A 26,501-nucleotide genomic window follows, 5' to 3' on the forward strand; every position below is an offset into this window, starting at 1 on the left:
AGTTGTCTGTTTAGTGCCAGAATCCACCACTTCATGCACACACTTAAGTCTCTTCACAACAAGTACAAGTATGACTCTGTCATTGGTCATGTTGTTGTGAATGACTTGAGACATACCTTTCTGCACTATATGAAGAGAGACATGATTGAGCTCTCAGAGTATGTGTCCCAAGCAAGGATGACCCTAGCCCTAAGCAGCATCCTACCTTCACCAAGAATGATACCACAATACCAACAAAAAATAATTGACTTCAACAATTGGCTTAGTTTCTGGTGTCATTCCAAGGGGATCCAGTATCTGTCTGCCTGTGATGACATGGTTGACAGGCCTTGATGCTCTGCCAGAGATGGCCTCCACCTGTCACCACTGGGATTCCGGATCCTGTCGAAGGCTCTCACCTCCCCCATTGTGCCTTTTTTAGGCAATGTCCCAAAGACAACCCTTCCAACATAAAAGATGTCAAAAAGCAAAAAAAGCAAATTGAAGGTCATGTTGCTTAATGCTAGGAGCCTTAACCTGTAAATGCACTCACTGGAGTCCCTCCTTGCATTGGAAGATGCTGATGTCTGTGCGGTCAGGGGAAACTTGGTTCAGGGCTGTGGAGAGCATCTCTGCCTTACAAGGCTGTACCTCATTCCACACATTCTGATCCCAAAATGAGATCGGGAAGACTAAGGGTGGTGGAGTCTCCATCTTCATTAAGGACAGGCTCACCTCCAGACTGGTTTGCCAGCATGACACACTGGAACTACTCCAGGTGCAACTGACAGTTGGCAAGACTCCCATCCAAGTTACAGCCAGCTATAGAACCCCCCTCCATGACTCAGGGTACCCACTCTTCTTACCTGCATCTACTTGACTCCATCAAGGTACCCCCTAACACCCTGATCCTTGGTGACTTCAACTACTCCACTATAAACTGATTGAACTATTCCTGCACTAATGCACTAACTCAATGAGTCTTTGACTTCATCAATTCTAACGCACCACACCAGCTTGTCTCATCCCCCACAAGGGGAGATAACATTCTGGACTTGGTTCTCACCAACATGGGTGACCGCTGCACCACTCCCTGGTGAGATCAGATCATTGGACTGTCTCATTCAAAGTTTTTATCCCATCCAACACCCCCCCAGCCATAATAAAACTAAAAAACTTCTCAAAAGCTGACTACAGCCTCCTAAGGGAGGATATCAGCAGCTTCACACCACCACCCCCTCAGAGCATGCAGTTAACTATGCTGAACAGTATGTAATGCAGTAAGCAAGCACTTGTACAACTGCATGGACTCAGCCATACCCAACAGAACTAAAACCTGCTCCTCAAAGAAATACAAACCTGTTTGGTGGACATTCTCTATAAACAGGCTTTACAGCAAAAGGAAGAAACTGTTGTCCAAGGGTAAAAACAAACAAATTCCAAATTGGAAAAACTCTGTCCTTAGCCTCAACAAGCAAATTAGATCACTAGTGAAAACCTCCAAACTCAATTATGAATTGAAACTACCCTCCAAACAAAGGGAAACCACAAAGCCTTCTTCAGTTATGTCAGAAATCTCCACGGCAAAGCCCAGGTTTGTTCCAAATTAATACCTAACAGCATCACTTACACTGATCCTGTCCACTTAGCCAACCTGCCCCACACCTCATATCTCCATGGATCAAGTGTTAAAGGCCCTATCCAAGGCAAAGAACACAGCTTCCATGGGACCTGATAGTATCCCAGACTGTATTCTGCACCATCTCCAGAAATAACTGTCTTCACCATTGAGCACCCTGTTCAACCACATTCTAAGTACTGGCTTCATTCTAGCAGAGTGAAGAACCACCATTGTCATCCCCTTGCACAAAGGTGTTGCCACTACTGACCCTGGAATCTATTGCCCCATTAGCTTGACAAGTCTGATCTGTAAAGCTATGGAGCATGTTATTATGGATCTCATAAACAAGGACATAAGCAATCCCCAAGCACTTGACCCCACCCAGTTTGGATTAGTGAAGGGAAGATCTTGTCTGTTGAACCAGGTTGACTTCTTTGAGACTGTTACCAATGCCCTGGATGAAGGTAAGTCAACACATACAGCTTACCTTGACTTGGCTAAGGCCTTTGACACAATCCCCCACTCAGGCATCATCGAGAAGCTAATATAACTTGGTGCAAATACATATGGCTCACTGACAGGACCCTCAAGGTCAAAATAGGCACCTCCACCTCCAATAGCAGATGTGTCACTAGTGGAGTTACCCAGGGATCTGTCCTGGGACCCCTACTGTTTGTCATCTAGTTCTCAGAGGTCCAGGCAAAGAAAAAAGGCCTGTGGCTGACCAAGTTTGTGGATGACTGTAAGTTGGGTGCTGTTATATACTGTCCAAATGATGTTAACATAATGCAAGAGGGTCTCACAACAACTAATGACTGGTGCCAAAGTCATGGCCTCAAGTTAATGCAAAAACAAATGTATCATCATACCATTTGGCAAAAACACAGCCCCTACTGATTACCACAATCAACCCCTTAAGCACACAACCTCTGAGGAGAGACCTGGTACTCAGGTTGATAACAATCTCACATTTGATCATCATGTAGCAGCAGTGGTCAGAAAAGCCTTTTACTTGGTTCATCTCATAAGTAAAGGGATTGCATCCAGAAAAACTAGATGGCACAGCAATGCAGCAGTAGCATTGTCACCTCACAGCAAGAGGTTCTCCGGTTCCATTCTCAGCCGGGTGCCTTCTGTGTGGAGTCTGGATGTCCTTCCTGCATTTGTGTGGGTTTCTTCTGGGTGGTCTGGTTTCCTCCCATGTTATATGCATATAGAGTATTTCGCCCTGGGCCTCCACTAAAAATTGGCTCGTTCCAAGTCAGACTTTCTCAGTTAACAAATGTTAAATAAATAAATAAATAACGAGGTTATTACCTCTGTATACTCCTCCCTCATTAGACTGATAACTGAGTGTAATGCCCCATTTGGTATGTACCTCTCCAAACATCTGCACCAACTGGAAAGGCCACAGAAATACCTCACAAAGAGAATCCATGTCCTCCAACACCTATCCTATGCGGACAGGCTCAAATCACTATCACTCTACTTGGTATCATACAGATTGTTCAGAGGTGATCTGTGTCTCGCCTACAAGGCAAACTCAGACCCTTCCCTGCTAGAGATGCTCCATATCCATAAATCTAACTCCTCATGCATTACCCACTCAAAAAGCCTGAATCTAATATGCAACATCAACAAAACCTGCTGGAGAGACAGGTTTGTCTCCCAGAGGCTGCCCCATCTCTGGAATAGACTTCCAATACACGTCAAACAGACCACCTTGCTGACCCTCTTCAAACGCAACCTTGATGAGTGGATGGGAAACCACAAATTTGTCCCAGGGGTTCCGCCTGTGTCCCTCATTGACAGGGGTGAAAGGTGCAGACTGAGGTTTCTTTTTGGGGATAAACTCTTAGCTAGGTTTGTAAGGGCCCCAGGGCCATTAGCCTAGTAACCTCCTATGATCCCATTATCCTATAAAGAAGCATACTTCATGGTTCTGCAGCAAATTCATAACATGCAGCTCAAGCTTGAATCAAATCATTGTAAATCGCAGTGCCAAGTGAAGATCTTAATATTTCTGTAGTTTTACCTCCATTATTTCAGAATGTTTATGTTTTGTGCATAATGAAGGAATGCACTGCATGTAGTTATCTCTGTCTTCAGCTCCAGCTAAAAGCCATCTGATTACCTTCATCTACAGAAATCAGTGCTTTCTCTCTGCAGATACATCAACTTTTTTTTTTTTTAGCTTTTCAATGTGCAGCTGATCCCCACCTAAACATGCTTGTCTTCAATAAGATGTTGGAAATGTGCAGCTGAATATGCTTTGCGGGGGTTGCAAATATTTGGGACTGTGTTAGGGCGAAAATATATTCTAGAAACTTCAAGGAATTGTTGAGTAAGGTATTAAGCTGTGGGACAGATAAAGAACTGAAGACATGGCAGAAGCCAAAGTAGCTCCAGTTGCAGAAAAGATCAGAGAGAACAGATGGTGGATTGGGCACATGTGCAGAAAAGCTGAAGAGAATATGGTGAAGAAGATTTAGGACAGACAGGAAGAACATATGAGGAAATGAGGGCATCCAGCAAAAAGGTGGATGGATTGTGTGAGAGAAGATCAGCGACAGTCAGGCATGAGTGTCGAAGAAAGTAGGAGTGTGGTATTGAAACAATAGAGATCAGAACAGTTAACACGATACCTCAACCCCATGTAGAACATTGGAAAAGTGGGGGTTGATGATGATGATGATGACGTATATAGCTGTATTTCACCAAATATTGGAAGTTTGGGATAATAGGTTGTAGAGAAGAAAATAAGATAAGTGGTAAATTGCCATCTGTGTTTTGGGTTAGGTATAGGGAGAGCTAATAAACTCCTACTGTCATCTGAATGGAAGAAAGGTGTGGGATCCCCTTATATCCCTGTTGATTTGATTTTATTTAAATTAGCCAAAAGAGGGTTATTGTTTCATACAGCTTCAGAATTTTTGCAGCTATTCCAGAGAGATGGTTAAAATTGTTAAGAGCTTTTAGATTACTAGGCAATATTCTGTAAATGTTTCCTGTATTTATTTTGGCAGAATTGTATAGGTACTGATGTGCTCAATAAGTTATTGTTTGCAGTTAGATACGTGGGAGGTAGGGTTAATGTGAAATGTTATATGGATTGCTGTGTATTACATTCATGTTTTGTTTTGTATTAGAAACAGATAACAAAATTCAGTGTAAAAACACAGCTTTTGTTTTATCTAAGACCTCTCCTCAAGTTTCAGTACTTTCAAAACATCTGAACCACTAATCAAGCCAACATCACTGATGTCATGGTGAGATGTTGTACCCTTGCACGACTGGACATCACTGATGCCATGGTGAGATGTTGTACCCTTGCACCATTGGGCATCACTGATGTCTTGGTAAGATGTTGTACCCTTGCACCATTGGACATCACTGATGCCATGGTGAGATGTTGTACCCTTGCACCATTTGAGATCACTGATGCCATGGTGAAATGTTGTACCCTTGCACTACTGGACATCACTGATGCCATGGTGAGATGTTGTACCCTTGTACCATTTGAGATCACTGATGCCATGGTGAGATGTTGTACCCTTGCACCATTGGACATCAATGATGCCATGGTGAGATGTTGTACCCTTGCACCACTGGACATCACTGATACCATGGTGAGATGTTGTACCCTTGCACCATTGGACATCACTGATGCCATGGTGAGATGTACCCTTGCACCACTGGACATCACTGATGCTATGGTGAGATGTTGTACCCTTGCACCATTGGACATCACTGATGCCATGGTGAGATGTACCCTTGCACCATTGGACATCAATGATGCCATGGTGAGATGTTGTACCCTTGCACCACTGGACATCACTGATACCATGGTGAGATGTTGTACCCTTGCATCATTGGACATCACTGATGCCATGGTGAGATGTTGTACCCTTGCACCATTGGACATCACTGATACCATGGTGAGATGTTGTACCCTTGTACCATTGGATATCACTGATGCCATGATGAGATGTTGTACCCTTGCACCATTGGACATCACTGATGCTATGGTGAGATGTTGTACCCTTGCACCATTGGACATCACTGATACCATGGTGAGATGTTGTACCCTTGCATCACTGGACATCACTGATACCATGGTGAGATGTTGTACCCTTGCACCATTGGATATCACTGATGCCATGATGAGATGTTGTACCCTTGCACCATTGAATTAGCAAACCTTTCATCATAACTTACTAACTGATCTTAAACAGAAAGGTTTCTCATGTGACAGAGTTGCTATGCAGACTGGTGATGTGCAACATGCAACATTATTCGCTGTGTGGCAGTTATTCATGAGATCATAGGAAATACAAGGCAATTGGGTTACATGATCAGTTATGCCTTGCTAACAGTCACCCTCCTTTTGTACCTCCCTTCTCAATAAGATCAAAGCATGGCAGTCCCAGAGTAAATTTATGGTTGCCCATCTGGTCACTCAGGTATAATTTTGAAGGATACTATGGTGTCAGTTTGTTTAGCTTGGAAGGGATTTCTGTTGCAAACAGGCAGTGGGTAATAACGGTGACTCTCCAATGTGTTTTATTTATGTGCTTATGAATATTTAAGTCTCTATTTCTGGTATTAGTGAAACTATCTGATTTTTGAAAATACAAGAGCTGAATGAGGACGGGGTCCATAATGGGAAAGAGCACAAGGCATTCAGATGCATGCAAAATCCTGTAAAAATTGTGTAAAGGGATAGCATTTCCATTTTCTCCTGGTAGCTCAGGGAATTTAAGCCAATAATCATCTTAGTTAGGAAACCATTGGTGCTTTCCTGTTCCTTAATATATCTCAAAATGATATCCTCCAAATGGCATTGTACTCTATAATTAGTGTAATTAGTACTGAATGTAGAGGAATGATAACTTTGATTGACCAGCATGATATGTTTTTATATATATTAGTTGTGTTAAATAGAAGAATTGTGTAAGGGCAACTCCACTGAAGCTCTCCATACTTCAGGAACAAATCTTGTAGTTAAACTCAGGTTAAACAGTTTAAGGAGGGATTCCACAAAGGCACATTTGACATTATTTATTAGGTATCCAGGTAAATTATCAGGTCCCATAGGAACAACATTTTGTTCTTAGAGAACACCTCTAGTATGTGCCTATTTTTGATATTATTAGGTATAAGGGATGTTGGAACTTAGGAAATTAAGGCAGTTGTTTCAGAAGTACACTTTGCTTCATTTTGTTTGCTAGTATACTTGATATGCCTACTGTGTCTTAGTGAGTGGTGCCATGTTGTTTAAGTTCAGAACAGTCCTGTGTATTATGTCTTAGTTACTGATTAGATATTAAGAAGGACGTACACTTATTTTTACTTTAGAAGCATGATTTGCCTTAATAGCCCTCATAGTAACTTCTAGTTTCTTGCTGATATTTCTGACACAGTCTTTAATATGACAAATTTTAGATCCCATTATATTTGGCTCTAGTAATACATCCAGGTCTAGACACATGGAAATGGCAATCCTTCTTAAAAATAACAGCTGTGTGAGTGTTGGGTCTGTTGATATTAGAAGTATGTTTGGATAGGTCATCATAGAGTTTGAGGATGCTTACTGACTACAGGAGTTTTAGAGATTTTGAAAGACAAGGTTACAAGTTTATGCTTAGACTTTACCAGGGATGGAGAAACTAGAGGAGTGGTGTATGCAATAACTATACTAGTTATAATCAGATTAAGAATAGTATGCCCCCTAATTGGTTTGTTAACTATCTGTTCCAGAGAATTTTTATTTATTAGGTCTAAGAATCTCTGGGAGTACTAAACTTTAGAGGAACAGGTGCTCCAGTTTATTGAGGCATAGCTGGAATCTCCCATTATAAAAGCCTATTTGGCAATAGGGAGTTTCTCACATACATTTAGGAATCTTACATGGTCATCAGAGGACATGCAGGATGTCCTGTAGTAGGCTATATGTTGATAGTCTGTCTTATTCAGGGGAAGTTGGAGATGGATGAGTTCAGTTTGTGAGTCACTTTCCAGAGGTGATGGGTTCCTTGACAAACTTGGAAACATCACTGCAAGTTCCACAAGACCTGAATGAATTCTGGGTGCAAAACCCAGGTATGGAGGGAGTGCCATCTTTACACTGTAATAAAATTAAAATTGTTTTTGGAGGGTTCAAAGCCCTCCTACACCCACATGTTAGAGCTATGCCTATGAAATGCTAGTTGTTTTTGTGAGGGACAAAGCCCTGCACACTCCCTGTGCAGGGGCCATCTTTCTTTATTTTATATAATCAACTGTGAACTGCTGCAACATGTGGAACTGGTGCTTTTCCCATAACCACCCTGTTCAATAGGCATGCATTGCAGCTAAGTGTTCCACAGTTGCATACTTGGCCTTCAAGCAAGTGGTTGTGTACATGCATCTTAATATAAATAATGATATAACTTTCATCTTCACTTTGTTGACAAATATATATATATATATATATATATATATATATATATATATATATATATATGGATCACCTTCAGATGCCCGAAATCGCGTTTCGCCGACACACAAATCACCGACACCAAAAGACCGACAACAAAAAATACCGACAACACAAAACACCGAAAACCATTACACCAACACACTACACGTAAACAACACAGTACACTACATAACATATCCACTATCCCTAACCCAAACTCTAACCCTAAGGTCCGACACTACCGCACACTTACCCTACCTGCACCCTAACCCTAACTCACTTACCCACCCCTAACCCCAAGGTCCGACACTACCGCACACTCACCCTACCTGCACCCTAACCCTAACTCACTTACCCACCCCTAACCCCAAGGTCCGACAGTACCGCACACTCACCCTACCTGCACCCTAACCCTAACTCACTTAACCCACCCCTAAACCCACAGTCCCTCACTATCGCACACTTACCTGTCCGCTCCCTAACACTAAATCCCTCACTCTATCGCACACTTACCAAGTCCGTCGGGTTCTCACCTTGTCGGTCATCTGCGTTGTCGGTGTTTTCGTCCGTCGATTCCGTGTCGGTAAACGCGTTGTCGGGCATCTGAAGGTGACCTATATATATATATATATATATATATATATATATATATATATATATATATATATATATATATATATATATATATATATACTTTAAATAAAATGTTAACTATACGGTATTTTTTTTAGTTAATCAAGTAAGCATGTGTCAGTTTTGGAATCAGAGAGAAAGATGTTTAGAAAAACATAGAGAAATAACTGTTGTGACACATAACACAATTCATTTAAGTGGGATTTACCAAAAGTCATTATATCAAACCATTTCCCTGAAATTCTATTTTTTGAAAAATAAATGACTTGGAATTAAAATAGTCTGGCTGCTCCTGGGAGGTTTGTCCCCTTTATAATTTCAAAATTCCCATCATATTAAATAGGCTCTAGTATCACTGTGCATGTCAGATGAAGACAAATATTTTTTACTTTTACAGCAATCTCAAAGAACAGCCATTTTTGATAAACCAGTTACAGTACAAGCACATCTAACTTGAGATAGCTACTGTATGTCAAATATTAAAGACGGCTGACTTATGCACAAGTAATATGATATTTAACAGAAGAATTTGATGTCCTGCCAATAAAGATAAAAATACTTGCAAGAAAAGCAACAACTCTGAAGATAAAATTCTGCTCATAATGATTAACAATGTCATTGCTGTAACCATGAACCTTTATGTCCTCAATTTCTTCTCAGAAAGGAAGTCATGATCTTGCACTTATTGATAAATAAGTACCTAAACTAACAGAAAATGATGTTCCTGGTATACTTTATTACACAAAAAGAAATAACAGTAAAATGTAAATGTTTTCAAAATAATATTTAATTACAACTCAAACAAATGAAAATGAATGCATGACTTTGCCACTTATAGAAAGTTAAACAATATATAAATAAAACAAAGCTCAGTATGACTTACCCTAGCAAACTGTCTCTGGATATAACAAGTTGCTATCCTCTTCACTCTCGACAGATATAATAATATTTTAAATAGTAATCAAAAATAACTGCCAGGTTACAATAATGTAAGTGTCACAATGAAATAACTAAAACGTTCTAAATTTTGTATTCCTATTTATCAAAAAAATCATATGGATGTAATGTATAGACAGATCAATTTTACCCAGCAGTTATATTTAAATTATATATTAGAATTCAGCTCCTCAAACAAATGAGCATCCTCCATGGTGCACAGAAACACTTCTAGCCTCACCATGTTTGTATTGTTTCTCCTATCCCTTCTCTAATACCACAGAATTTGAAAAGTCCTGAGTAATTCAGATGCTTCACCTCATTCGTTCCATTATTCCACTGCATGAGTAATTCTTTTTATTTTTCATTCCCTTCTTTGAACAGATAAATATTAACCATCTCTTAAATAAAAATACTATTTTTTGTCAGAAAAGCTGATATTTTGTATTCATCTCTTACAACACTTTAATTACCTCTTTGAATTGAATTTTTGCTTTAGCATAACTTTTGCATAAATATAATCCACACATACAGATTGAACAACTACAATAAACAATTTCTCTTGCTGCCATAACTGCCATAAAACTTTTTTCTTCTTAATGCTGGGTCATAAATTGAACTAAAATAGTTACTGGTTTACCAGCTTTCCTTCCAGACAATGTTAATGGCAACCACATTATTTCTGTTTACCAAAGACTTTGTCTCAAAACCAGTTGAACTTAGTAATAAGAAATTTCTTCAAGTGCACCACCACATCAAGATTCCTTTTCTGAGCCTTATCCTCTACTGACACCAGTTGTTGTACTACATAAACCGGCTCCCCACTAGTTTTAGATATATTCTGTTTCACCTCTTCAGTTCTTCATATAAGCAGCATAATTGAGACAGCGTGTTTGTGTAAAGTTTCACAGTCATCCACTTTACTTTCTTCTAATTGTCTCAGATAACCAGGCAATAGTCCTGTCAAGCCCTTGTAATAATGCTTAGTTCTTCCTAACACAGCACCCACTTCTTTAACCTGGTCAGATCATCTTTCCAGTGTATTAATGCTCACTAGGTTGGGTCACAACTTTTCCATCAACCTCACTAGCCATTTCGTCCTTAAAATTCACATCTTCACAACTTCTGTTTCAAGTGCCTTCAATCCGCAGAAAATATTGTCACACACCAAAGTTGTTAAACTTGCCTTGAATAAACACTTAAAACAAAAACATAATGCTTAATTTTACCCCACTTATTGGAGTGATTAGGAAAGACATCCAGTTGTGAGGATCAGCACACACTGTCTTATGACATAATAAGATGTCTTGTGTCAGTGTCTGTTGTCACAGATGTTTCTTATTTCACAGGCTACTGGCATGGCGATACATTATTCTCCTTTTTCCTTACCTGATTGGGTTTCCTACTGTTATAATCTCCTTACATCGTCTCTTCCTATTCCACTTACTCTGGTACCAGCCTAACCCTGTCTATTTTATAGGGACTTTGGTCTCAGTCTACCTATCCAGCTTGTAGTTTGCATATTATAAGTTGCTCTGACCACACATTGTTATGGGATTAGTTAAATGAAAGCATGTTCCTTGGCCTGATTTGACACAAGTGGCTTTAGAACCTGAGGATACCAGCGACATGGAATAATATATATATATACATATATATATTTTTTTTTTTAAATTTTGTAAGTTTATATGCTCCTGTTGACTAGATTTAATATGCTCATTTTCTAAAGGGTTGGCATAATAGTCTAAGAGACTAGAAGTACTTGTAAAGTATCCAGTAACTAGCAGTGAGACAGGAGACAACCAAAAAGGTCAAAAGAAGACTTTCAGCAATGATATCTTAAATAGTCATAAACTGTAGAATAATCAAATATCCTTACTGCTGAAGAATCATTGAGCAAAGAGGTAGCATTCTCTTTTTTGATTAAAGAGGTGCTGTCTAAGTCTTTTCTATTGATATGTTTTATTTTTCTTTAATGGGTAGGTAGTTAAGTCAATGAGCACTATCGAAAGTGATTTTAATAGTTTCTGCAAGAATGAGTAAAAACACGGAGCAATATCAACCTTTAAAAGCCTTAGAACTGTTCCTATATCTGATGCCAAGATAACCCTAAAGTGAAAGGGCCTACTGAGGCTGATAACAAGTATAACTTGAGGAGTAATAACCCTCATGTTTCACCAAGGTCTAAGAGTTTGTGACAAGAAGGGTCTGGTCAGACAGAAAAATAAAGTAAACTATAAATGCTGTGCTAAGCCAGTCTGTAGCATGGGCATCACCAAGCAAAGACATAGTAACTCCAATACCTAAAGAATTAACTGGGACATATAGAATATGAGTCTTGGTTGATAAATAAACAAAAGTGTTTAGAATCACGAAATGAGATGGGATGAAGTTGTTGCAGGAGATTAATGTCACCTTGACACCTGTGTTCTTCTAGAAGTTATACCGTAGCCTCCCACATTTAGATCTGTTTTGAAGGCTCTACATTTATAAGCAGTACCTATAAGCAAACAATAATGCCTGACAGGGTATGTGTTAATGTGTAATCAATGCCTGACCAGGGGTGTTATGAGGACCAACGCCATAGGTGGAGGACCTCTACACTGTGGAAGGGAGTTAATTACACATTAACACACACCCTGGAGGGCATTATTGCACTTAGACAATGGTCTCACTGTAAAATTGTTGCGTTTTACTTGCTTATTTATTTTTTTAAGTACTATATTATTTTTTTTCTATATTTTTAATGTAAAATAGTTCCTCCGCTTACTGTTTCAAACTTGCTGTAGTATATGTTAAGGTGTTGGAGGAAGCATTTTACATCAAATATATATAAAAAAACAATGTAGTGCTTAAAAAATAAGCAAGTGAAACACAACAATTTTACATACAGCTCATTCTCTCTCCCAAAAACACTTACACAGTCTCTTCTGCTTTCACACACATACATATACACACAGAGTCTCTTCTGCTTTCATACACACATTCACTCACACAAGATCTGTCTCACGCTCTTTCTCAATCTCTCTCAGTCTCCAGCTGCTTTCATACACACATTCATTCTCATTCTCTCTTTATCTCTCTCACAGGCAGTCTCCTCTGCTTACATACATGCATTCACTCACACATCACTTTCACTTTCTCTCTCACTCTCTTCATCCCTCTCTCTCTCTCTCTTTCCCTCTCTCTTACATACATACACACACACACACACACACACACACACACACACACACACACACACACACACACAGTCTCTCTGCTTTCATGGACCCATTCACACACACATGCAGACAAAAACGCACACATCCACACGATCACTCTCTCTTACTTACCTACATGCATGCACTCTCACACACATGCTGCGTTTTCTTTTTTTTTCTCTTTTTATTTTACAATCGCTAAACAGCAAAAGGGCTGCTTAGTGAGTGTAAAATAACAACTCACTCATTCTCACTGACATGCATGCATGCACTCACACACAGACATAAACACACACATGCATACAGACACACACACACGCGTGCTCACGCACACACACACACGCACACACGCACACACACACACACACACACACACACACACACACACACACACACACACACACACACACACACACACACACACACACACACACACAACACACAAGTACCTTTTTATCTTCTTTTTTTATATTTTACATTTGCTAAACAGCAAAAACGCTGCTTAGCAAGCGTAAAATAATGGCAGCCATTCTGTGTCCTCAGTCCGAGCTCCACAGTGGCTTGATAAGCAGCCATGAAGTGGTGGCCTCATTTTTCTCAATGGCATTACTTGTACATTAATACCCTGCTGGAGAATGCTCATTCTCCAATCAGGGTATTGATGGACAGTTTGCCCATTGTCTAATTGTCTGTAATTCTCATATGTTTCTTTGTGTCCAGTAACATTCAAGAGGGATGGTGTCAACAAACTCCTAATATGGGCAGACTCAATGCCAAACGAATGGCCTGCCTATTATCAGTACTCAGTTTACTAGAACTTATACAGTTTTGGCACAGAAGGATAGAAATGCAGTCATAGCATTATTGAACGTCCATATAACAGTGTCATAGGTTAATAAGTTCATAGGTTGGTACTAGGCTATCAGCCCTAGGGCCTATACAAACCTAGCCATAACAATTCCCTGGATATTTCTTCCCACAATATTTACTTCCCTGGACCCCTGTCAAGCAGGGCGACTGACATGATCCCCGGGGTGAATTTCCTATCTCCCATCCAATCATCAAGGTTTCTTTTGAAGAGGGCCAAGGAGGCACTCTGCTTGACATGTATGGGCAGTCTATTCCAGAGTATGGGGAGTCTCTGGGTCAGGAACCTATCCCTCCAGCATGTTTTGTTCATTGTGATGACAAAGTTTAGATCTCTAGAATGTGTGGCTCTGTGGGATTGGGATTTCTTTAAGTGGAGCATGTCCAACTGCTCTGGGCTTGATATGGCCTTGTATGTTAAGCAGAGATCGCCTCTGAGTAGACGATATACCACAGAGTATAGCTGGAGTTTTTTTAGACGGTCAGCATATGGCATCTGCTTTAGGCCTGTTATTCTTTTAGTGAGGTATTTCTGCGGCCTTTCCAGCTGTTGCAGATATATTGTGAGGTACATACCAAATGGGGCGTTATACTCTATAATGGGTCTAATGAGGGATGAGTACAGTGGGACAGTGACCTCCTTTTTTCTGGATGAAAAGCCCTTAGTGATGAGGTGTGCCACATAGAAGGATTTCCTGACTGTTGTGGCAATGTGGTTATCGAAGGTGAGACCACTGTCCACCTGTGTCCCTAAGTCTCTCATCACACTTTCGGTGTTTAGTGTACTGCCACCTATGTGGTAATTCATGAGTACATGGTTTTTCCCAAAGGGGATAACTATACATTTCTTGGCATTTAGCTTGAGCCTATGGCTCTGGCACTAAGCATCTGTTTCTGTAAGACCCTTTTGTAGAATATCCACATCATTTGGGGATGCAATAATGACTCCCAGTTTGCAGTCATCTGTGAACTTTGTTAGCCAGAGTCCCTTAGTGTTGGCCTGTACTTCAGAGAAGTAGATGCCAAACAAGAGCGGTCCCAGGACTGAAGACTGAGGTACTCCACTTTTCACTTATCTGGAGCTGGATTTGGAGTCGGCTACTTTTACAGTCTGGGTTCTGTCAGTAAGCCAGTTAGCAACCCATCAAGTGATGTAGGGATTTATGCCCAGCTTAGTAAGTTTATCTATGATTCCAGTGTGGGGGATGGTGTTGAAGGCCTTTGCGAGGTCCAGATAGGCTATGTGGACTGCCTTATTCTTGTCCACAGCTCTGGAGACTGATTAGAAGAAGTCAATCAGGTTCAGGAGACAAGATCGGCCCTTCACAAACCCAAACTGGGTGGGGTCCAGTGTTTGAAGGTTGCTAATGTCTTTATTTATAAGTTCCATGATAATGCGTTCCATACCCTTGCAGATCAGGCTCGTCAGACTGATGGGATGGTAGTTCCTGGGATCCAAGATGGATGCCCCCTTGTGGAGTGGGTTAACTGTAGCTGTACGCCACTCAGTGGGCACGAAGCCTGAGGTGAGGCTATGATTAAACATGGCACTTAGGTGAGGTGCCAGTTCTTTAGGTGAGGTGCCAGTTCATTTTGTAGTTCATGTAGTACACAGCCCGGGATGTTATCTGGTCCCATGGATGCTGTATTCTTAGCTTTGGAGAGTGCAGTTTCTACCTGTGTGGCCATGACTAATGGAATTTGGCAATCTTTTGGTATTGAGATGGGCCCTTTAGGGGGTGAGAAGGGGGTGAAGTTGGCACTAAATCGATCTGCCAGGATATTGGCAATATCCTTGGGATCAGTATATTTAATGCCATTCTGTTGTAGCTCAGAGCAGATCTGAGTATTGCCATTTAGATTCTTGACATAACTATAGAATGCCTTGTGGCTGTCTTTGGAATCCTTGTCAATTTTATTTTCATAACTAGCTTTTGAGGATTTTATGAGGGATCTCAGTTTCTTACTGAGGCTGGTAAGGGAGTTTTTTGCATCCTGGGATTTTCCTCTTTTCTGCAACAGTTTCTTTCTTCTGTTGTATAGTTTGTTTATGGCAGGGGACCACCAGATTGGCTTCCGTTTTTTGGAGGAGAGCATCTTGGTTCTATTTGGGATGGCATGATTCATACACGAGTGGATGTGCTCATACAGTGCCTTACTGTAGGATTCAACAGTCGAACTTTCAGACCCCGTCTGCATGGGTGCCATGAAGTCTGTCACTTCTGACTTGAGTAGCATAAAGTTGGCTTTGGAGAAGTTTTTTATGGAGGGTTCCTTACTGGGGGGGGGGGGATGTGGATGTCAAGGGTGATTTGCTTATGGTCAGACCTGACCAATGAGGGGGTGACCACTGGTGTGGAGCATCTATTGCCCATGTTGGTAATGACCAGGCATAGGATATTGGAGTCTCTGGTGGGACAATGGATTAGTTGATCCAGGGTGTTGGAATTTATGAATTCCAAGAACCATTGGGAAAAGGTGTTGGTACCAAAGTAGTTTTCCCAGTTAATGGCAGGGTAGTTGAAATCATCCAGTATTAGGGTGTTTGGTTGTATCTTAATATTTTCCAGTAAGTTTAGAAAGGTGTAATGAGAATCTTGGGGCGTGGTGGGGGATCTGTAGCAAGCTACAATTTGGATTGCAGTCTTACCTAGTGTTAGTTGTACCTGGAGAATTTCAGATGCATTGTGTTGGGCAACTAGCCTGGAGGTGTGAATATCCTTGGTGAATATGGACACTCCTCCACCTTTAGTGTTTCGGTCTTAGTTTGGTGGCCGAAAAGTGTGGTAAGAGTTGTAGCCTGGTATTGCAGGGGTGCTCTCTGGAGCCTTGAACCAGGTCTCAGTTACTGCACAGATATCGATGTTCTCCATTTTTAGGAGTGCCTCGAGAGAGTGCATTTTGAGGTTTAGACTTCTAGCATTGAGTAGCATTACTTTCAGATTTTATGTTTTTCTGGGTGGAAGCTCAACAGCTTTATTTCTTCAACAAATCAATTAAGAATTCTCAGTTGTGCAATCTGACATCACATTGAGAGACATGATGTTCTAGGTCTAGAGGCTGTTAACTCCCAACTAAGTAAGAATGATTTCAATTCCGAGTTTGAAATCCATCTGTGTCAAGAAGACAGTATTCAAAGATCCTTGCCTGATTTGAATATTTAAAGAATTACTTATTAGCAAAAGGGCTGTATGGTTTTATTGGCTAGTAATATTGTTAGAGTTTTAAAAGAGAAATATTTAGACAATGTAGATGCAGTTGATCATATTTTGCTTAGATGTACCTGATGAATAGCTGGTAGCCTCCAGAAAATTACAAGAAATCATTAAAGACATGGAGAACAGAATCCAACAGGACAGTTTTTTACATGCATACAGGAGGGGAAGAACAAAGAAACCTCATTATCCTTTATATTTGAGGGAAGAAAAAAAAAGAAATGCCATTTTGGTCCACTAACAGAAAATTCAAAGACACTTGAACCTAAACATGATGATTTGATACATTTTATTCAACCAATACAGGTTTAGCAATTACTAGAGTTTTCCAGCTAGCATGAGATGCTCATCAGAAGTTAGTAAGTTACTGATGTTAGATACAAATCTTAAATATCCAGAGAAGTACATAATGGATTTCCAAATGGCTAAGAAAAACTTGCTAGTGTTGGAAAAAAATGCAGCTCGGACTATACCTCCTACACACCAGTGTGTGTGTGTGTGTGTGTGTGTGTGTGTGTGTGTGTGTGTGTGTGTGTGTGTGTGTGTGTGTGTGTGTGTGTGTGAGAGAGAGAGAGAGAGAGAGAGAGAGACTGCAACTGAAGAAGACAGGGGTCATGCCATGCTATAAAAATCAAAGTTTGGCATGGTACGTTAGAGTTGCTGTTCATTTAGCTGGGAAGATAACACTCAAAGACATTGCAATGACATTTTACTAGACAATAGATATGCAATGAGATTAGTTAAATCCAGGAAAGGAAACCAAGAAGTTATAATTTGCAAGTTGTTAGTCTGTGTAACTGAGCAATCTTTGTGAGGCAGAGGTTTTGGTTAACAGAAACAATTAATTAGAATGATATCTAGTTCGCAAATGAGAAAGGCAGGGACTATGAATGTTGTATGCAGTTAATATGCTATACAGGCTGAAAGGAAGAGGAAGAAGGAGTAAGAGAGAGAGAGAGACTGTTGTTACTTTAACCTAAAGTTCTTTATTATACTGTTAAAACTTTCTGAACATTCAGGCCTTGCCTACACTTACGTTTATGGTTGCAACTCTTGTGACCAGAATATTGCTTTAGGTGAAAATAACTACTCTGTTGTCATGAGTAAAACACTGATGCTAAAACATGGACCCCAGTAACAGTTACTGTTAATATTCTGAAATAGTCAGCTATTTGGATTTGGAGAAAATTCATCACAAATCGTGCATTACCAGAAAAGAGAAAGGAAAGAAAAGAAAGAAAAATCACATTTGTTGTTCTTCAGTATTCCTTATTTATGTCCACTGTTAGCTACTGAAAATGAAAATTTAGGTATCATAGTGTCTCATAAAACCAGTAACCAGGTTCAAACCACTGACTGTCACATGGAACAATTTAATTAACTTAATTTCCATTGTTTTTCTTTTCAAAGGAGTGCAGAAATGTCCTGTAAGAACCATAACTGTCGTATATGATACAGATTAATCAGACTGGGAGAAGTGTCCTGACAATGGCTTGTCAGTCATTTTATTTGTAACTGCGTGGCTATGGGCATTCATCCTAGCTTTTCAAAAGTATCATCCTTGGCTCACCTAATCTCTAAAATCACCAGGTTTACCCATGATTTTACATACATCTCAACCAGTGTAGATAAAAGCCAGTATGCATTAGGCATAAATGTAGCCAAGTCAGTCATATAGAAGGATAAACTCTGACTACATCCCAGCTGACCCAGGTTTGATTAAATGATTTGGTGAGTGACAGACTGGCAGGGAGTGATGAGCATTACCATCTCAGAGGGGTGGTCTCAGGGACATTCCCTACATGATGACACCTGGTGAAGACTGGAGACATGACAGGGAGGCATGGCCCAAAGAGGGGATAAGGTGGGGAATTTTGAATGATGTGCTGCTGTAGAGGGGGAGCAATAAGTCAGCATGTCCCCATTGCACCCCCACCCCAACAGACACTACAGTGATTGGCAAGGTGGGGGATGGAGGGTAGTTCATAACATGGGAAGCCCCTTAGCAGAAGCAATGAACAGAATGACCCCCTCAGGACACCCTTAACATCCTTGCCAGACCCAGCCCTGAAACAGAGAAAGTCTGTGGGTAAAAGGAGTGGCTGGTAGACCTGGCAATGGATGGAGACACTGAGGTAGTCAGAAAGAATGAAGCAAGAGGAGAAAAAATATAAGCATAAGCATGGTGAAAATGTAGGGGTAAACTCTTATGGAGGAACTCTCAAATAAACTTTATGATTATATGGTCCTTGCAGGAATCTGAAATGCATCATTAGTAACAGTAAAGTAGAATACAAATGTAAGGTCGCTAACCTCTTGAAAGATAAAACTGTATAATATTAGAAATATTAGAAGTAAAGGTCATACTACACTAAATTCCAATTCTATTTTGATATCAAAGCTACAGCAAATGTCCTAGTTGTTAAATTTAGCTCAAATCTTTGCCCTTCTTCTCGTTCTCTCCCTTGAATCTTTTAACACCGGTCCTCCCGTTATCACTATGGACCAGATTCTGACACTATTAGAAAAACTAAAAATAACAACTCCATGGGCGTGGACAATATGTAAGACTGGTTCTTCATTAGCACAAAGATAATTATTGCTCAACCCCTTCTCAAGCTTTTTGACATCAGCCTCTCCACAAGGTGTACGCCTGAGTTCTTGAAAACTGCAGTTGTGGTGCCTCTCCATAAGGGTAGTGTTAACTGATGCTGGCAGTTATCATTCCATTAGTCTCACTGGTATTACCTGCAAAATCATGGAGCAGATCTTAGTCAGTCTCATTAAAAACAGAACTGGTGACTTACAAGCATTCAGTCATAGTCAGTGCAAGTTTGTGAAGGAAAGCTCTTGCTTAACTCAGTATGATTGATTTTTTGAGGGTGTGACTTACGTCACTGATTGAAAGTGGAGTCATTCTACAATGCCACTTACCTCAACTTTGCTAAGACAATCAGTATCATTCCCCCATGCAGGCATTGTTAATAACTTTACCAATATAAATATTAAAATTAATCTTTAAATTACTCAACAGCTTGCTAATTGACTTGTGGATTGTACTCACAGAGTCAGAGTTGGTGGTCTCTTCTATTTTAATAGATTAATCATTAGTAGAGTACCTCAGGGCTCTGTACTGGATCCCCTACACATTGACACCTACTCCTCTGATGTGGTGGCAGATGTCAAAGATTTGTGGTTGACCTTGTTAACAGATGCCTGTACACTGGTTACCTTCATTCATTCCCCCACAAAGTCATATTTTACAAGAAGGACCAGAGAGAGTCAGTACCAGGTGTTATGATTATGGCCTTACACTTATTCCAAAAAAAGTGATGTAGTAGCATTTGGGAAATAAGTCATTCACCCTGATTACCCATAAATATAGCCCCCCCCCCCATTAGGTTGATATAGTCTTTAGAGAACCATGCACTTTCATCAACAATGAACTGTCCTTTGATCAACAGCTGTCAGTTACAGACAAGGAAATCTTTTTTTTTCATTTCCCAGTTAACCATCAAAGAGATAGCCTTAAGCTGTAAAGTGTTTTTAGTCACCCTATATTCCACATGTGATCATTGAATGTAATGCTCCAGTTGGTATGTCTCTTTAGAAACACTCAGGAAGTGTAGATGGTTCAATAAGCTCCCTGGCCTGGTACTATGAACCAACATCAAACCCACTCAGCTCTTCATGTGAAGAGCAAAAACCATAAGTGATCAGCTTATTACAGTTAGATCTACACCCCCCAGCAAAACAAAAGGATGTTCCTTCTACTGGCACACCTACCAGGTGGCCAGATGCATGAGACACACCCATCCCTCCTGCCCTAGCCATTCAGGTTCTAGTTTTGTACCCTGTCCCTAATCCTCCTTTAACATGTTTTATTAAAAAAAAATCTTCTTTCAAACTGTAGCACACAGTTGTTACTGTTTATACCTGCCTGCATGGAGCGCTTCAGGGCTAATATTTTAGTTAAAAAAATATTTTTAAACTGTAGCAAACTGCTTGTTGCAAATGTAGCAAATAATTGCTACAGTTTAGATCCTGCCAGCAGAGAGCATTACAGAGCTCATATTTTACATTTAAAAAAATTCTTCTGTTTAAACTGTAGCAAATGGTTTGCTACAATGTAGCAAACAGTTGCTTCAGTTTAGACCATTCAATGAGTGCTACAGTGCTCAGGTTTGACCACAAATGCAATATCAGCTTTTAGAAGCTGCTATGGCATTAAAGAGTGATTGGGATCACTCCCAGCACTTTGTATCCAGGACAGTTGCCCCTCTCACACTGCCCTGGCTATGTTACTGGAAATATGTATCCCATCTTGAAATACCTCAACATGAACCCATGAAACTACCCTTTATATATGAGGAAAGAAGGGTGGACTGTGGCAGCATGGTCATCCTTTGTATATGATCAGTACAGGACATAGGCAGTTTGACCATCTGCAATGCATGAGTAGTAGAGGGGAGACTCAGCCTTGTCATACTTTGTATATGAGTAGTCATGGAAATGGGCAGCCCAGTCATTTGTATACGAGGACAGGAGAGTAACAGCATTCTAAGTCAGCCTTTACACACATATAAGGAACTCATCACATATGCCCTCAATACAAACACTATAGACATGTGACTAAAAAGAATGCCTTTGCCAAATTTATTCATTTGATTTTTGTGTAGATGGGTTGTTTGTCACATACCTTATTAGCTATGACGCAAGTAATGAAGCACAAATGAAACCTGAGGAATCATAGTACATAAACCACTAATTTGTTGTAGATTTTAAGATAACGTTACATTCCAGTTGATAACTACTAGAGACAAGAAAAAGAAGAGACTAGTGTATGTTTCAGAGAAGTGTATGTTACAGAGTAGTGTATGTTACAGAATAGTGTATGTTTCAGAGAAGTGTATGTTACATAGTAGTGTATGTTTCAGAGAAGGGTATGTTACAGATAGTGTATGTTTCAGAGAAGTGTATGTTACAGAATAGTGTATGTTTCAGCGTAGTGTATGTTACAGAGTAGTGTATGTTTATTGTATGTTATAGAGTAGTGTATGTTACAGAGTAGTGTATGTTTCAGAGTAGTGTATGTTTCAGAGAAGTGTATGTTACAGAGTGGTGTATGTTACAGAGTGGTGTATGTTACAGAGAAGTGTATGTTTCAGAGAAGTGTATGTTCCAGAGTCGTGTATGTTTCAGAGTAGTGTATGTTACAGAGTAGTGTATGTTTATTGTATGTTACAGAGTAGTGTATGTTTCAGAGTAGTGTATGTTACAGAGTAATGTATGTTACAGAGTAGTGTATGTTTCAGAGAAGTCTATGTTTCAGAGAAGTCTATGTTTCAGAGAAGTCTATGTTACAGAGAAGTGTATGTTACAGAGTAGTGTATGTTTCAGAGTAGTGTATGTTTTAAGTCTTAATATAAGTGTAAGTAGCCAATGAACAGAAATACATCAATTGCCAGAAAGCAATACAGAGAGGTTAGTCATCAATGAGATGCAAAAAAAAGGCATTCCAGAGTAGTGCAGTATGTCAAACGCATGTTAATTATGGGGAAAAAACATTCTTTTATGATCAGAAGAAGTCAGTCGTCGGTTTCCTTCAAAGATAATCATGATACATACATTGCAGTAGAAAATAACAACATTGGATTGGATTACAGTAACCAAGCCTAGTAGGTCATAAGCTTAGCAATCAAATTTATGAACCTGTAATTACTCAGTACCTCACTGTCAAGCAACTGGAATAGAGGCATTGTTAAATTAAATGAATAAGTGTCAGGCCTTTCCTCTTATTACTGCCACCAGACATTAGTCTGGTAGTGATGCCTGTAGTCACTGGTTTCCATACAATGTAATATGCACATTGATATCAATAGAAAGGTGAGATCTTGTTTGGCAATAAATAACTTACTTATATTACTTGTGTTATGTCTTTATTTTTAGGGCCTTGAAGATCACAAGCCTGTCCTACTTTTTGTCACTCATGGAGAATCTTCCTCAGGGTTGGTACACCCTCTAGATGGTGTAGGAGAGCTCTGTCACAGGTCAGTATGTGGAATTTCTTTCAAAATGTCTTGACAGAATTTTACAGCAGGAGAAAAATACAATCTATTAAAGCTGATTTAGAAAATAATTTATGGAGTAAACGCTAAGTCTTTTAAGACTGGTAGCCAATGGGCATCTACTAGGAACCATAGTATATGCCCATCTTATATTTAAGATATCAGCACACAATAATGAAAGAATTAAAAATATTTTTTGCAAAGAAGATCCTGAATGCATAGGTGCCAGATGTAAACAGCAGGTTTTGAAAGCAGCATATCTCATTCCTACACATGTAGTTCTTGTCTGCAAAAGCAGTTGTATCTGATGAAGGTCTGCATGTGTGTGTGTGTGTGTGTGTGTGTGTGTGTGTGTGTGTGTGTGTGTGTGTGTGTGTGTGTGTGTGTGTGTGTGTGTGTGCATTACCCCACCATGGCCACTGAGTCTTATGATGATCCATGCATTGCCAGAACCCTCCATCAGGCCACACCTCCTTTCTCCGGGAAGGCCGCACTAGTCAATCCCAGATTAAATTTGTGGATACCCATTCAGTCATCTTGTTATGTTTAAAGGAAGATAATGAGCTGCAATGCTTAACATGCAGGGAAAGTTTATTCCAGAAGTTGAGAAGTGCTGGTTTACAAATCTGTCCCACCACCTTGTTTTGTTTATCAGTTGGTGAAGATTTAGGTCCTTTAGTGCTTGCATTGGTGAAGATTCTAATGTTGTGGAGAAACTGGAGGTCTAGGGCAATAGGGTAGCAAATGGCATGGTAAGCAAGACAGAGATCTCCCCTTAAAAGTCTGTAAGAAACTGAATAAAGAGATAGAGCTTCCATTCTCTCTTGGTTGCTCAGGGACTTTAGACCTGATTTTATCAGTTAGCAGCCTTTGGAGCCTATTTAATTGTTTGATATATTTAATGAGATACATCCCATCAGGTGCATTGCACTCAATAATTGGCCTGATCAATGCTGAGTACCTCTTTAGATCTTGATTATTTCCTTTTAGCAATTAGCTGGGGTAGATAAAAGGAATTTCTGAAAACAATTAACACATAACATCGACAAGGTCAGTCAAACTTATGCACACTATAAATCATACAAATATACAACTCTGTACAGCAACCAAAACTAAACTTCAGTTATACCCTTAGGTAATATTTCTGTTCTAAGCCAAGTGTAAGGTTTAACAGAAAATTAAAAGTAGGAACAGTGATCGGTCTTATGATGTAGGTAACATTTCTTGCAATCTGTATTTATTTAAATGAGCAACTTTAGGAAACAATGTAATCAGTAATGATACGGCATGTTCACACCAGAAAGAGCTTGGCTATATGTTTACACTTTAATTTTCTGTCAATACTAGATAAATGCATTACATATTTGAGCTTATTTGAAGTCCTTCACTGTGTTGTTATTTTTAGTGGAAATTAATGCTTAACTATTGCTATACCTTGTTTTAATTGTTCAGGCATCCAGATACCAACAATTAAGCCATTAATTGTCCAAAATGCTATGTTTATACATTGTGCAATATTGCATCTGTACTGTATGTGTGTTGTAGTGCTTGCATACTGTGTAAGTAATGTATTTGTAATTATGTTTGTCATATGTAAATTGTTATTTCTGCCTTGTGCCCAGGTCATGGCGGAATAGGGGGTCTTTGGCTTAGCCCAGTTAAATAGCTAATATACAAATCATCAACAATGCATATGCTTACATACTTAAACACCTTTTTACAGTATGCAGTGGCTAGCAGTACGGGGTTTTTCTATTAATAACCCCATATGCAGCCCCACCAGTAGCTGGAGCATAGTACAAGACAGAAGAGACTAATATGCCTTTCTACATCAGAGTATAATTTAGTGCAAAGTAAATTAACATTCTTGTGATGCATTAGCACCAACTCCCAATTGTTAAAAAAAAAGATATGTTTCTTGGACAAACTATATCCCATTAGGCCTCCAGTCATAATAGTATTATTATGTGCTTGAGAGATGGATACCAAGAAATTCATCTCAAAAGCAAAGCTTGAGCAGTTAATCTTTAGATCCATGTCGAGAACACAAAATTAAAGGTTACAATCATGCACCCAATCATAATTCTTTGTAGTGCATTGAGCGTTATCTGTTCCATGGACTACTAGTTAAAAAAAAAGTGCAAAGTCTTTTACTGGTACAGTCCTTAGCAAGCACTGTCAAACAGTAGCAGCATACCTCTCAACTTATTTTGTTCATATTTGTGGGTGAGAGAAAGGATCAAACCCAGGGAGATTTTTAAAATAATGCTGTAATTCATGTAAAATGGTAATGGAATTATGGCTTTGCATCAATATGAATTTCTGAACAGTAAGAACAGCGAAACTCTGTTTCTGGCTTTTTTGACTGAGTGTAATTCTCAGTGATTTACCAGAAAATCAAGTTTAATAGGCATGGGGCAAAAATATGAAATGATCTCTGGAAGAAAGAGGCATACATAGCAGGCAGAAATGAAGCTGCTCTTACTTCTGACACTGTTGTTTGTTAGCTGGCACTCTCAGTGCTTAGTGCCTAATGCCATGCCCAGTATTAACAACACTTAGAAAGGTGCATAACAACTATGTTAATATCGGGTCTTGCACTAGAATGTTGCTTAACTAGTTTATTATTCCCGGTAATGGAGCATAATCATGGCATTCCTTGAATTACAATATTATTCTGCACAACAAACTGTTATAGCCCTAGTTTCTGTGTAGCAAATTCTATGTAAAAGGGCATATCAGCTTGCATTTCCCTCTGTCATATGCATGTATTTGGAAGAAGTCAGTGCTCCTGTGGACACTTCGATGGCCTGTTATATTTGGCCATGCTACTGTATCTAGTTATCTTGTCTCTGCCTACCTTTGTCAGCTCTGCATGAGTGTCCAAGGCTTTTATGTAGTGTGTATATGGCATATGGCAACCAGGTGGAATGCATGCTATTATAAGCATGCCACTCATGAATTTATCAGTTACACAATAATAAGATAGAGCACAGTGCTTCAGAATAGCAGTGAAAGCCATGTATCTCCTAGATGACAGTATTACTTATTGCAAAAGCTAGGTGCCAGAATGTGAGTGGGAGTCTAACCTAAATACAAACACAATTAATACTCTGAGCAAGAATGTGGGAGAAACTACTCTAGGCACAAATACAATGAATAATCTGTGCAGGAATGTGGGAGAGGCTACTCTAGACACAAATACAATGAATACTCTGGGTAGGAATGTGGGAGAGGTTACTCTAGACACAAGCATATTACTTGAGGGTAGAACATAGTACATGGCTAAGAAAGGATATCCTAAATGTGAGCAAACTGCTTTAGAACTTGGGACTGGACATGAATGTGGGGCTACTATAAAATGTATCCTGTTAGTTGCAACATATTTGGGATCAAGAAGATGAGAAAGGCAATACAATACCCTAGATATGACACATTTTAGAAGTAGAATTTGGGGCTGTGAAAAGGCCTAAGCTACCACTGATGTGAATCTTGTCTGCAGACTAAAACTTGGGTATA

The 26,501-nt window shown here is 39.6% G+C and overlaps 1 protein-coding gene across 1 annotated transcript in view; it reads left to right on the top strand.

Annotated features, from left to right (window-relative positions):
* The window catches only part of AGXT (alanine--glyoxylate and serine--pyruvate aminotransferase), a 292,507-nt gene that overhangs the window by 80,600 nt on the left and 185,406 nt on the right, over positions 1-26,501 (top strand). Inside the window, exon 4 of the mRNA XM_044071050.1 lies at positions 22,864-22,964. Coding sequence (XP_043926985.1) covers positions 22,864-22,964 — 101 coding nt within the window. The remainder of the gene's footprint in view (positions 1-22,863; positions 22,965-26,501) is intronic.

The sequence above is a fragment of the Protopterus annectens genome, chromosome 5.part0, assembly GCF_019279795.1.
Source record: "Protopterus annectens isolate FY-2018-M chromosome 5.part0, PAN1.0, whole genome shotgun sequence".
Classification (NCBI taxonomy): domain Eukaryota; kingdom Metazoa; phylum Chordata; order Ceratodontiformes; family Protopteridae; genus Protopterus; species Protopterus annectens.